At 62.3% G+C, this 12,865-nt stretch overlaps 1 protein-coding gene across 4 annotated transcripts; it reads right to left on the bottom strand.

The window, feature by feature from the left end:
* Positions 1–142: 142 nt before the first annotated feature.
* On the bottom strand, positions 143–12,636 carry GTF3C2 (general transcription factor IIIC subunit 2). 4 transcript variants are annotated; one of them, XM_090031302.1, is made up of 18 exons: positions 12,535–12,636; positions 11,870–12,227; positions 10,537–10,858; positions 10,139–10,233; positions 9,420–9,497; positions 9,026–9,124; positions 8,376–8,603; positions 7,986–8,097; positions 7,530–7,647; positions 6,291–6,322; positions 5,860–5,989; positions 5,018–5,162; positions 2,744–2,905; positions 2,522–2,609; positions 2,168–2,296; positions 1,692–1,823; positions 881–988; positions 143–796 (listed from the first exon to the last, which is right to left on the bottom strand). In XM_090031302.1, exons 2-18 carry the CDS (start codon positions 12,208–12,210, stop codon positions 584–586), a joined length of 2,532 nt encoding a protein of 843 aa, XP_089887428.1. In that variant the 5' UTR covers positions 12,211–12,227; positions 12,535–12,636; the 3' UTR covers positions 143–583. The 4 variants fall into 4 exon arrangements, with proteins under 4 accessions (XP_089887428.1, XP_089887427.1, XP_089887429.1 ...); XM_090031301.1 differs by having other exon boundaries at positions 12,427–12,546; XM_090031303.1 differs by lacking the exon at positions 2,168–2,296 and having other exon boundaries at positions 12,427–12,549.
* Positions 12,637–12,865: the final 229 nt, after the last annotated feature.

Below are 12,865 nucleotides of genomic sequence, written 5' to 3'. Positions count from 1 at the left end.
GGGGCATAGAGGCCCCAGGCAGCACCTGTGCCCTCGTGTGTGGAGAGAACAGTGGCGTCACAGGTCTTGGCCAACACCTGAGCTATGTGCCCGTGCCCAAACCCTGCTGTGCACAGCAGGGAGGAGGAGGCGGCTTTACAAAACAAACACCTTTACTGAACGGTTAAGATCACAGGCTCAATGTGAGCGAATTTGTGGCTGCCACACAGCTAGGGCCACAGGCTACTGCCCAGTGTTCCCACTGCCCGGCCCTGGCCCGGCCCCCCGCAGTGCAGCACAAAGACACAATTCCCTGGAGCCAGCTGCAGGCCAGGAGGAAACAGGATGCGACAAAGCCACATGCACACAGGTGGAGTGCCAGGCCCTGGGGCCCCCCACTGTGCCCCCCCACCCGTGCCCCTAGCTTGGGGCCTGCCCCAAAGGCCCAGTGTGGAGCATCTGCCCTGCAGGCTCCTCCCTGGGGCTGGGGCCCAGAGCCCCTTGGAGATCCACATTCACCCCACACCCTGCAGGGTCTGACCCAGAGGCCAGGTTGGAGGGGCTGCACCAGCCAGGGGCTCTGCAATGCAGCTCAACCTGAAGCCTATTCAGCTGGCGACAGTAGATGCCCAGCGGGACCAGGGCTGGGGCTGGCTGTTGGTTCTTGTGATGCAGAGTTGGGTGGAGGGTCCAGCCCTGGCACTGGCTGGCAGTCCCCAGGCAGAGCAAGCCCTGCAAGGCAGTGCACCCGCACAATGCCAGCCTGGCCCCCTGACACCAGCCAGCCGTGAGAGTCTTGGTTGGGGCTGAAGCGAACCTGCGGGAAGAGGAGAGTTGGGGTGGAGGTGGGGGCTACTCCAGCAGAGGGAAGGAAGGGGCAGGGGAGGGCAGAAAGGCTCACCTTGTGGATGGACTCCAGCTGCAGGCGGTCCAGGCTCAGCCCCGACTTCACCTCCTGCACATGCATCCGGCGCATAGGCTCCCGGCTGGGGAAGTTCTGGAAGTTGCGCTGTGGGGCAGGGAGGGGGCACCATGAGCCTGGAAGTGGCACCAATGTAGGGCTAGTACTCAGCCAGGCACTACTCTGCCAAGATCCTGCTGGTGCTGGACACAGGCCCCACTGCCAAGTGTCCTCAAGCCCAGGGCCATGGGCTCTGCTGTGGGCCTTGCTGCCAGAGGGTGCCCTAGGTACCATGATGGGAAGGGCTCATGTGCCATACCCCAGCCCATTCCTGAAGGGGTCCTGCACATTCTCAGGCAGAGGGGAAGCCCTGCAACTCTGGCTCCTCCCCTCCCCTCCCAGGCCCGTGGCACCATCTGCTCCCCAGTGCAGCGATTGATGGAGCCCTGGGGAGGGCTGTCACTTCCCAGAACGACAGTGGGGGTGGAGGGAGGCACTGGGCCTAATCGGCCAGACACAGGCAGTGGTTGTGACAGCTTCCCTGCCCACCCCCCACAGCATGATCCAGACACTGCTGGCTTCTGCTACCCCCATCCCCCTCAACCTGCTCTGCCTTCCAGGGGCCCAGAGCAGGCTGCTTGCTCACAGGACACAAGGCCCAGGACAGCAGAGGGGAACTGCTCCATATCTCAGGGGCTCACAAACTCTAGGAAGTGGGAGCAGTGAGCACTTCCCGCATGGTCTCAAGGGGGCTCCCATAGGAGACTGGTGGTGTCAGCCCCCCTCCAACCCAAGCTGCTCCGGTCCCTACCAAATTGGTGTCCTGGAAGCGGATATAGTGCTGGGCCACCATCTCGCCATAGGTCTTAGCCTTGGGTGCTGGCTGCTCCACGTCCTGGGTGCCCACAGGGCTGCAGGGCAGCAGGTCGGCTTTGTAGATGGGCTGGGCGGGAGGAGACACACTGAGGCTGGAACAGGCCCTGGGCACCACAGCCCCGCTTATGGATGTAGAAGCAGGCTGAGGAGCCAAAAAACTCAGCCAGCACGGTGCACTGGGTGCTGGCCAGGCCTGCTCCTCCACTGAGGCATGAAACACTGTGGGGCCCACCCAGGAGGCTGGCAGTGGGGCCTGGCCATACCTGGACCCCCGGTTTTGCCCCATACAGAAGGGTCAGGGGAGGCTGAGGCCCTGCTCCAGCCAGCCCCACACCTGCCTAGTTCAGCCTCCCCAACAGCGCTGCGTGGTTCCCCTCTCCCTCCAGCCCTACCCCAGGCACGGTCTCTTACAAATCTGCGCTCTGAGGGGCGCTTGATGTTGAGCGGGTTCATGGCCAAGTCGGGCAACACAGCAGCCACCAGTTCCCCAGTGACATCCCCGGCCACCACTGTGTTCAGCCAGTCAGAGCCCGAGATGCTCTGCCAAGGGAGAGGACAGTCAGCCTGAGCAACTTGCCACTGCAGCCTCCACCCTGCCCATGATGGGGCCAGGCCCTGGGCTCCTCTGTGCCTGGGTGGGCTCTGCCCTGTCACAGCACTACTGTGCACTGGCTCAGGGTGAGTAGGGGGCACACGCCTCTTCCTGCAGAGCATGATGCTGAGGTCTCATCCCAGGCAGACCTGGCAACCCCACCCACCACTTACCCACACTGTCCCCTTACGTGGGGCCACAAAGTAGGCCTTGAAGCCCAGGTAGCCGGCATCAATATAGTGGATTCCACAGAGCCCGTAGCTGCAACAGAGACACAGGTGGGAGAGTAAGAAGCAGGGCAGGGGCAGGCAGGGAGCTCCTTCCCAGGGCCCAACGTTGGGGCCTGCTGGGGTGATACAGCCAACTGGGCGCAGCAGGGCTGGGCAAGCACTCACGAGGCATAGCAGTTGTCTTGGGCTACGGTGACTCCATTGTAGGGCAGCAGCCAGACGACCTCAGTGCTGAGGAACCGCTTGATGCTGTTGATGGGTTCATAGAGGCGCCGCAGGTCCCAGAACTTGATTTTCCGGTCATTCCCTGCCGTCACCAGGAAGTTACTGCAAACAGGGAGGGAAGAATGGAAAGAAGGGGTCATCACCAGGGAGGACTATTCTGTAGTTGCTCGGGGATGTAGGGGGGTAGTTAGGAAGGCCAAGGCACAGATGGAACTGGGACTAGCTTCCCAGATTAAGGATAATAAGAAGTCCTTTTTTAAATACGTAGGGGGTAAAAACAAGGTCCCGGGTAACGTGGGGTCCTTGCAGGACGCCATGGGAAACTTGGTTGTCACACCAGATGGCAAAGCTAACATGTTTAATGATTTCTTTGCCTCCATCTTCCTAAGTAGGGACCAGAACAGCTACCTCCCTGCTGGGCCCCCCTCGGGCCCCAGGGGAGGCACATCTGGGCCACGGGTTAGCGAGGATTTAGTTAGGGAGCTTCTGGAGGGGTTGGACGTATTCAAGTCAGCTGGCCCGGATGATCTCCACCCTAGAGTTCTAAAGGAACTGGCCAAGGTCATTGCAAGTCCCCTGGCACAACTTTATGAGCACTCGTGGTGCTCTGGTGAGGTACCGGAGGACTGGAAGAGGGCCAATGTGGTCCCTATCTTCAAAAAAGGCAGGAAGGAGGACCCGGGAAACTATAGGCGGTTAGTCTTACCTCGATCCTAGGCAAGCTGTTCGAGAAAATTATGCTGGCACACATCCAGGAGGGGCCAGCAGGGGACTGCATGCTTAGGGGCAACCAACATGGGTTCATCAGTGGCAGGTCCTGTCAGACCAACCTGGTGGCCTTTTACAATCAGATCACCAGATCATTAGATGCAGGGGTAGCAGTGGATATAGTCTTCCTGGACTTCCGGAAGGCTTTTGACACTGTCTCTCACCCCGTTCTCATTAAGAAACTGGAGGGCTGTGGTGTAGACACCCACACAGTCAAATGGGTCGCCAACTGGCTGGTGGGCTGCACCCAGAGGGTGGTAGTGGATGGGTCCTTCTCAACCTGGAAGGACGTGGGCAGTGGGGTCCCGCAGGGCTCGGTCCTCGGGCCTGCACTGTTCAACATCTTCATCAGCGATTTGGATGAGGGGGTAAAAAGCACCCTGTTCAAATTTGCTGATGACATTAAGATGTGGGGGGACGTGGGCACACTGGAAGGATGCAACAGGCTACAATCAGACCTAGACAGGTTACAAGGGTGGGCGGATGAGAATAGGATGGGTTTCAACAGACAAGTGCAAGGTGATGCACCTCGGGAGGAACAACCAGCACCATACCTACAGGTCAGGGAACTCCCCTCTTGTCAGCACGGTGGCGGAAAGGGATCTGGGGGTCATCACTGACTCCAAGATGAACATGGGCCAGCAGTGTGGAGAGGCAGTTAGGAAGGCCAACCGCATCTTGTCATGCATCCACAGATGCATCTCGAGCAGGTCCAAAGAGGTGATCCTCCCCCTCTATGCGGCACTGGTCAGGCCGCAGCTGGAGTATTGCATCCAGTTCTGGGCGCCACACTTCAAGAGGGATGTCGACAGCATGGAGAGGGTCCAGAGGAGGGTCACTCGTATGACCAGGGGACAACAGGGCAGGCCCTATGAGGAGAGGCTACGGGACCTGAACCTGTTCAGCCTCCAAAAGAGAAGGCTGAAGGGGGATCTTGTGGCCTGTTATAAACTAGTCAGGGGGGATCAGCAGGCATTGGGGGAGTCACTGTTCCCCCAAGCACCGCCAGGACTGACCAGGAATAACCGTCACAAGCTGGCAGAGGGTAGGTTTAGATTAGATATCAGGAGGCGCGACTTCACGGTCAGGGCAGCTAGGGTCTGGAACCAGCTTCCAAGAGAAGTGGTGCAGGCTTCTACCCTGGGGGTGTTTAAGAGGAGGTTAGATGCACATCTTGCTGGGGTCGTTTGACCCCAGTACTATTTCCTGCCTTAGCATGGGGTCAGACTAGATGATCTGCTCAGGTCCCTTCCGACCCTAGAAACTATGAAACTATAAGGGACTCTCGAACCTGGCCTGTACTAGCTGCGCCCCAGCCATCCAATGCCACAACAGGCCCCTGCAGGACCGTATCTGGGCCCCTGATCCCAAAGAAGAGAGCACCCTCCCATACCCTTGGGGCCCCTGCCTGGAACAGAGCAGCCCACCACCCTGGCCCAGCCCCACCTGTTGGCTTTGCACCATTCCATGCTGCGGACAGCGTGGTCATGGGCCAGGAAGCACTGGGCTGGGTAGAGCTTGAGGGAGCCATCGGGTCGGTACACGCGCTGCAGCAGGGACATGGTGCTCAGGTTCCAAATGGCGACGGTGCCTGGGGGCAACACGAAGTGCTTGTTGCACCAGCCACCTCTTGCTGGTGGGCTGGGCATGAGGGCTTGCAGCATGCAGCTGGGGGCATGGTGCAGGGACCTGTCCAGCCATGGCATGGGGCAGAGGCACCAACAGCCACATGTGAGACCCAGGACTAGGGAAGCAGGGGCTACAGACCAGGGCTGCGGGGACCCAGCCCTTGCAGAGGGCTGTGGCTCAGGACAAAGGAGGCGGGCAGAGCTGGGTGAAGCCTTGGCAGGGCAGCAGGAAGATGTGGGTCACAGGGTTCCAGCACCCAGCCTGCTCCCTCCCCACAGACTGTTCCACCTGAGCAGCTTTGCCAATGCTCTTAGTTTCCTTTATCTGAGACATTCCCTGTTGCTGCCCACCCCATACCTAGCTCCCCATACCTGGTCCCCAAGGGACTATGGCAGCAGCCCTCAACGTTTTCAGGCTAGAGACCCTCTGCAGCTACTGTGAACTGAACGGTGCCCATTTCACGTGCTACCTGACTCATTCCAGTGTATACCTCACTGCAGAGGGGCTGGCAGGGTACCCAAAGGAACTCATGGCCGCTGGGCGCCAACAGCTTGCTTGCAAAGCACTGACCCATGGCTGCAGACATGGCGGGGTGAGGGGCAGCACCATGTGCAACCCTATCCTGGGAGCCACGAGGGTCCAGCGTAGCAGGCACTCACCATCATAGAAGCCAGCTGCCAGGCGGTGGTGGGGCCGGGTTGGCATCCAGGAGAGGCTGAAGCACTGGCCACATTCAGATGAGCTCCCAGCCTGGATGGAGCCCACCTGGAGCGTGGCAATGCACTGCACCTGGGTGGCAGGGGGGAAGGAGGCACACGTCACAGAGGCCAAGGGCTCCCAGCTCCTGCCTGACTGGAAACATATTGGGGCAGCGGTGGCAGGTGTCAGGGTTACAAGTCAGAGCAAAGGCTCATCTGGCCCTGCAGGGCAGACCATTCACAACCCAGCTCCCAGCCTCCATTCTGCTGCCACAAGGGAGTTGGCTCCTGCCTTTGCCTGGTCTCCCGTGGGCTTGGAGGCTGCCAGTACTGACAAGCCCCCATAGCACTGGCCTCTGGCTCCCAGGGCCACCCCAGGCACAGACACTCACCTGGCAGACTGTGTGCTTTGGGAGAGGCTCGTCTAGGAGAAGAAAGCAGGATAATCAGGACGAGCACATGCAGTCAGGGCCCTGAGCCAGGGCAGGGCTGTCTCTGTGACCCAGGGGAGGCTGAGTGCACAGGGTCTGGTGACAGGGGCAGGAGGGAGGCAGTGTAGCAGGCCTGGCTGGCCCAGCTGCAACAACGGTCACTCCCCACTGGGGCCTTTGCCAGACACACCCACAGCTCTGCACAGCATGGACCATGTGCGAGTTAATAGTCCATGACGCCCCCCCTCCCCCCAGTCATTAGCAGCTCCATAAGGCAGACAATCCCAGTCACAGAAACTACTCAAGGACACAGCACAGAGCTGGGTACGCAGACAACCCCTGTGTTGGGGGAGGGAAGGGCCCAAGGGCCTCAACACCTCTCGGCTGAGCAGAGCTGGACTCCTGCCACGAAGCACAGGTTCTAAGGCACCCTGGAGGGCTGTGATCCCCTGCCCAGGGCAACTGAAGCAGGTGCCGGGTGGCGCAGGCTGGGGGAGGAGACTGGGGCTGCACAGGGCCTGGCTGGCCAATGTGCTGCAGCACAGGATCCATTTCCTGCGGCTGCCATGGAGCGCAGGAGCCTTCGGACATGGCTGAGCGCCCCCGAGTGTGGCGCGCGCAGGCCGCCATCCATCAGGCCAGCCCGGCAGACAGGCTGGTTACAAGCATCATTACCCACCAGAATGAGCCAAGAGGGGGAGAAGCAGTCAGTCCCCAGTGGTGCCACTGCTGCCGCTCCCGCCCCCCACGCTCCTGCCACAGGGGATCAGCAACCAACCCCCCCACCCACAGCACAGGGCAGGTGGGGTGGCAGAGGGGGCTGATCCAGGGCTGGGTTTCAGCAGGGCCCTTGCACAACCATGAGTGGTCACTGTGCTGCCCTGCTCCTGGCTGGGCTGTGGTCAGGCTGAGCAGGACCAGGATGGAGCAGGAAGCAGGGGTCCAAGCCCCGGCTCCTCTCATCTACCCCAGATCCAGCTATAGGCCTCTCTACAGCTCAGTTCCATGTGCAGCTGCCCCCAGCTGTCCCCCAGTGCCAGAGGGCAAAGAGCCTCCTCAGCTACTCCCTGCCCAGGCCAAATGTCTCTGTAGGGCCAGCCCCAGCCCCCCCCAAAGCCCTGGGTACCAGCCTGGCCCACGTGCCAGGTGGCAGGGGCTGGGCTGCCCATGACCCGCCCGCTAGCATGCTGCTCTTCCTACCTTTTACCTGGGTTCTCTTGAGCGCCTGTAGCGCCTCAGGGTGCGGCAGCGTGTACAGCACCACCCTGCCGTTTGAGAGGGCGACGGCCAGCAGGCCCAGCCGGCTCAACTGCGGGAGCTGCCGGACACACACCCATCAGGGATGGCAGCTGCCCCCCAGGGAACCCTTGCCCAAGGACCCACCCCCATCTTCCAATGCCCCCAACCACTCACCCAGGGGGCATGCCACACCCCATCGCCCCCTCCCTCCCCCCCCAAGACCTCCCTTCCTCCAAGGAACAACCCCACAGACTCTCACCCTGCCTTGGCCCTGCCAGGCTCAGAGCAGTGCCAGGGGAGCAGGCACAGTGCCCAGGCTGGGTAGGGGAGCCTGGAAGCTGGGCACTGGCAGCCAGAACTGAGATTAGCAGCTTGGTAGGATGCCCTGGGGCAGTACCTCCCCCTGCCTTCTCCTACCTTCCTGCTAGTCATGGGGGGCTCCCAGGCTCCACTTGGGCAGAACTTCATGTCCCAGATGCAGCCGTGATTGGTGGCAATGGCGTAGGCCAGTGCAGCTTTGGTGGCAGAGCTGCAGGCAGGCAGTGAGTCAGAAGGCGCCAGCCCCAGGCTCAGAGCCCCTGAGCCAACAGCTCAGAGCTGGTGCAAACTGCCAGCCCAGGGTACCGGGGAGGAGTGGGAGGGAGGGAGACAGGGGACTGGGCACTGGAGGCAGCTCAGCTAGCTGGACGCACAGGCCAAGCCTCCAGGTCACTTCCATCCCCAGACTCTGGCTCCCAGGCCAGGCCATTCCAGATTGCCCCCTCCCTGCCTGCCCACCCTGGCAGCCCCATCTCCCAGTGACCTCACCCTGCCTCATGCTGCAGCGGGCCCAGGCTCCAAAGCTGCAGCAGTGAGGGGCCAGTATGGACCTTGGCCAGACTGTGCTTCTCATCCATGCCCCTGTGACAGTAGAGTGCCACATGCTGGCTGGCAGCGGAGCCCTCGGGCGTGGGGCACCACTCCATTGCCCATACAGGGCCACCCACGAAGAACGACACATCCCATCGCTCCTCATGGGGCTGCAGGGAGTTAAACCTGCAGGGGAGGTAAGGAGAGAGGGAGCCATGGGGATGGGCAGGGGAGATGGCTAAGCAGGCCCCCGTGTTGTGGGGGAGGGAAGATGCCCAGACAGGGCCCTGCATTGGGGACAGAGCTGTGGAGGGAGTGGGGAGATGGGCATGCAGGTCCTGGTATGGACGGGACTGCCAGAGGAAGGAAACACACACCAAGGCAGAGCAACATGTCCCCAGCACCTGGAAGGGGAGAGTCGTGGCCAGGCCCTATGGCCCTGCCCACACCACGGTACAGCCCCCAGAGCTGCCCATTGGGAGAGCCACCCCTGCCCTGTTGTAGGTGCAGCTGCCTCAATGCTGGACACCCCACCCTCCCCGCATCAAAGGGGCCTGGTGTGCCCAGACAGTTTCTCTGGATGTCAAGCTGGGGTCTGGTGCTGGTACCTGTTGATCCGGTACAGGATACCATCTTCCTCAATGCCCTCCCTCTGGATGGAGAAGAGTGGAGACTTCACCTCCTCAGGCAAGTACGGGGCAGCCTCGCTGTGGGCAGAGCGCGCGCGCTGGGCACCTGCATCCCATCCCTTCCCAAGACCCCGCTGCAGCAGCAGACCTCCTTCACCTGCAGCCCCAACACTGCTCCCCAGCAGAGCCCCCCACCCTCCCCATAGCCCAGGAAGTGACCCCAGATTTTTCCTGGGGAGAAACAAGGCCCTGATCTCAGCCCTGACAGACCCACCACAGGTCCCTCCTGAGGTGTGACAAGGGTTCTGCTCATTCCCCGCCTTCCCCACCCCTGTCCCTGTCCCAGACCCAGCCTACCGGATGGGGTACCTACTTTTCAGAGAGAAAGGTCCATTTGTGGGCCAGAGGGATCCAGTCTGGGAACTCCCAGGGGGAGTAGTTGCGATCTCGCCTGCAGAGGCAACCCCTAGGTAAGGGCAGCTGCTCCCAGGATGCCCTCATCCCCCTCAGAGGCAGGCCTGAAAGGATGTGGGCCCAGCCCAGCCCTGCAGGTGCTGACCCAGCTTGACCCTCATCCCTTCCCAAGGGGCACCCTGGCAACGTCCTCACTAGGGCATGAAAAGATTCAGCCCCCCAGACCCCCACAGTGCCTCGCCACATGTTGCCCGAGGAGCAGGAGCCCCGTCCAGCCGCAGGAAGCAGATGGGTCCCCAGCCGCCTCACCCCACCCCACACTATTGCTTGGAGGCAGTGCATCGCAGGTAGAAGTGTCAGGCCCCAGGCGCAGCCATCTGCTTAGTGAGGCAGGCTCTGACCAATAGGCGCCAGCCCAAGCTTAGCAGTCCCTGCTGCCTGTTTAGAAGCTGCTTCCTGCAGCACCCCCCCCACCATGGCACTGAAGCCAGGTGCTGCTTATGGAACCTCATGACAGTCACTTTCTAAAGGTGCAAATCTACCTTATTGTCAGCAAAACGGTTGTTGGTCCAGGCTGCCTGTGCTGCCCCCCAGTGCCCACTCAAGGCCCCTGCAGCACTAATGCCTGCTGATAAGCCACAACCTTCCCTCCAACCCCCGCAGGGAGGCCACACTCACAGGTTTCGGGTGATGCTGAAGCACTTCCAAACCGGCGTCATGATAGAATTGTGGAAGCCGTTGGCGGCGAACCCTCGGCACTGAGGCTTGGATCTCTGCACCCACAAGAAAGCAGGGTTAAGCCAGGGCTCAGCCAGACCAGGACAGCTCTCTCCAGCACCTGCCCCGGCTGGCTGCATCCCAAAGGCCCCAAAGCACAGGCTGCAGCCAGGGGTGGAGCTCCCTTGGGGTTACTGGCAGCATGCCAGACTTCAGGTACCAGGCTCCAGACACAGCCCTGCCCCCACTTTGCCAGCCTTGAGGGGAGGGCTTCCCCTCCACGCTGCAGAGCACCAGCTCTGCCCAGCTCTGGGGTCTGTTAGGCAGGGGCTGCTCCCCACCTGTGGCACTGTCCTTACCCCTGCAGATGCTGCCTTCAGGCTGTGCCTGCGAGGGATGTCTGGCTCCAGCTCCGAGACTTGGCTGAGCAGGGCCTCACTCTCCTCTTCTTCCTCCTCTTCCTCCTCCTCTGCCTGCAGCAGTACTTCGGCCGAGGGCACAAAGTCAGCATCCTGGGAGGGGTCATCACCATCTGTTTCCATCTCCTCTCCTTCCCTCCTGCGGCTACGGCGCTTCCTCTTGGGGCCATCGGCCTCCTGGTCTGGGACAGTTTCACTGGGCACCGGGGACTGGTATACAGATGACAGCTCCTGCGCCAGCTCCTGCAGGTACAGCAGGGCCCTAGAGGCAAAGGAGGTTGATGAGTGGGCAACGGGTAAAGGTGCCCCCAGCCCAGCCTATGCTTGGGGAAAGAGCAGGGCTGCCCTGGGGCCTTGAGGAGCCAGGCTCACATGTCTCCCTGGGCACCTAAGGCTCCTCCTGCCCAGGGAAGTGGCAGCTGAGCTAGGGTTGCTCTCGAGGAGGCAGAGCTGGGTGGCCTCTCTAATGACTGTGGACAGATACCCCGACTCCAACGTCCACCTTTTGAGGACCGGATCAGCACCAACCCCCTTAGCCAGCAGCACAGTCCTGGTGCAGCCCCAGCAGGGACATGCATACAAACGCAGTGCCGCACTGAGGATCTGCTGCTGCAGCTGCCCGGCAAGATTGTTGCATGCCCAGGGCACACAGCATAGCCCAGCGACACGGCCAGCCTGTGGGAATGTGTCGACACCTGCCTGCCCTGCTGCCACCCTCGCTCCCAGGGCAGAGCACCTGCATCCTGGCATTGCTGGGTACAGACAGCCCACCCCCCTGGCAAAGTGCCCGAGTCCTGGATAATCAGAGCTCCCAACTCCCTTGACACCCAAAGCAGCCTCTGCCTGTACTGCCCTGAAGTCTGTCCGGTGAACATCACTGTCAGGCAAAACCCGGGGAAAGATGCAATCTGAACCTGGAATGGCTGGGAGTTGGGGGGGACGCTGCCTACAGAGCACCCTCAAACAGCTGCACAAAACTTGGGCCAGGCGCATGCCAGTAGCCCTGTCCTAGGGCTGTACAAGGCCTGTAGCAGGAGGCACTGTCTCCTGTGGACGCACCACCGTGAGGGCTGGCTGTTCAGCCCGAATGCAGCAGCAAGCAGCTCCAGCCCTGGGTGGGGTGGGGCGGGGCAGGGTAGCTGGCCTGTTCGGGCAGACAGGCTGGCTCCCGCACATCTCACTCCAGCCAGCGTAACCAAGGGGAGTCTGGGGCACAAAGGCAATGGTAACGCTCTCAGCAGCCCCCGGCATTGCTCCCCACACCAGATCTTACACCTTGGCAGCTCGCCGCTTGGGGCGCCCACCCGGCGTGGTCTCCATGCCCTCAGGAACCTCGCTGTCCCCCAGCTGTGGTGTGCACAGAGGACCCTGTGACAGCTGCAGCAGCAGCAACTCCGCCTTGGATTTGCGGCCTCTCTTCCGCGGCACCTTCTCAGGGGGCTCCGGCCTGTTCTCAGGGGCTGCAGGGGCCTCACCGGGCTCCTCGGCCTTTGCCGGGGCTGGGTGGGGGGGAGCACGCGGCTTCCTCCTGGGCTTCTGGCTCCGGGCGGGTCTCCTCCCGGGCGTGGCCGCTTCCGGGAGCCCCCCGGACTCGGCCGAGACGTCCCCATCCATCGCGGCGGGAACGGCGCCTGTGCGGGAAGAGGGGCCGGAGTTAGCAGCGCGGCACATGCGGGCCGCCCGCCAGCCCGGCGCCGCACGGGCAGGCCCCACACAGCTCTGCGGAGAGCAGCGTCACCCCCGCCAACGCCCGCCGCCTCTCGCCAGCCGGCCCAGGGCTGCCCCCGGGGCACGAGCCCTCCCCGGCGGGGGCCCCGGCTCAGCACCAACCCGGGGACGCGGCACAAGGCCTCCCGCTGCGGCCAAGCCGCCCCCGGTGTTGGCTGCTGCCGCGAGCAAGGAGGCACCGGGGCCGGGAGAGGGCGGCGCGGTACATACAGGGCGGCCGGAAGATCCTCGCTGCACCTGCTGCTTGGCCCCGGTGCCGCCCCCTCCCTCTTCCTCTTCGCCGGGACCGGCGCGTCCAAGATGGCGGCTCCACCGGCGCGCACTGATGATGTGAGACGCCTGTACGCCACTTCCGGCCCCGGCCCCGGCCCCGGCCCCGGCCCTCCTCCTTCCCAACGTGTGACGCTACCTACTCCGCGTGCTGGAAATGTAGGGCGAGGGCTCCAGGGCAGGGCCCGACCCCGGGGTCCCCGGGCGGAAAGCCCCTCTGTTGTGGGGCAAGCCCGCTGACCCCTGTATTTCCTGGGTCTTTCCTGGTAGG

Source organism: Crocodylus siamensis, chromosome 1 (genome assembly GCF_052110815.1).
Source record: "Crocodylus siamensis isolate JL-2025a chromosome 1, ASM5211081v1, whole genome shotgun sequence".
NCBI lineage: Eukaryota > Metazoa > Chordata > Crocodylia > Crocodylidae > Crocodylus > Crocodylus siamensis.
The sequence above is the reverse complement of the archived record's forward strand: the minus strand, read 5'-3'. Positions and strand labels throughout refer to the sequence as shown.

Excerpts from the sequence above, each read along its gene's own strand:
- GTF3C2 (XM_090031301.1), bottom strand. The coding sequence starts at position 12,532 with ATGTACCGCGCCGCCCTCTCCCGGCCCCGGTGCCTCCTTGCTCGCGGC. Across the intron at positions 12,228-12,426 it reads GCCTTGTGCCGCGTCCCCGG|GCGCCGTTCCCGCCGCGATG; the intron begins GTTGGTGCTGAG and ends CTTCCCGCACAG. Across the intron at positions 9,125-9,419 it reads TGGACCTTTCTCTCTGAAAA|CGAGGCTGCCCCGTACTTGC; the intron begins GTAGGTACCCCA and ends CTCTGCCCACAG.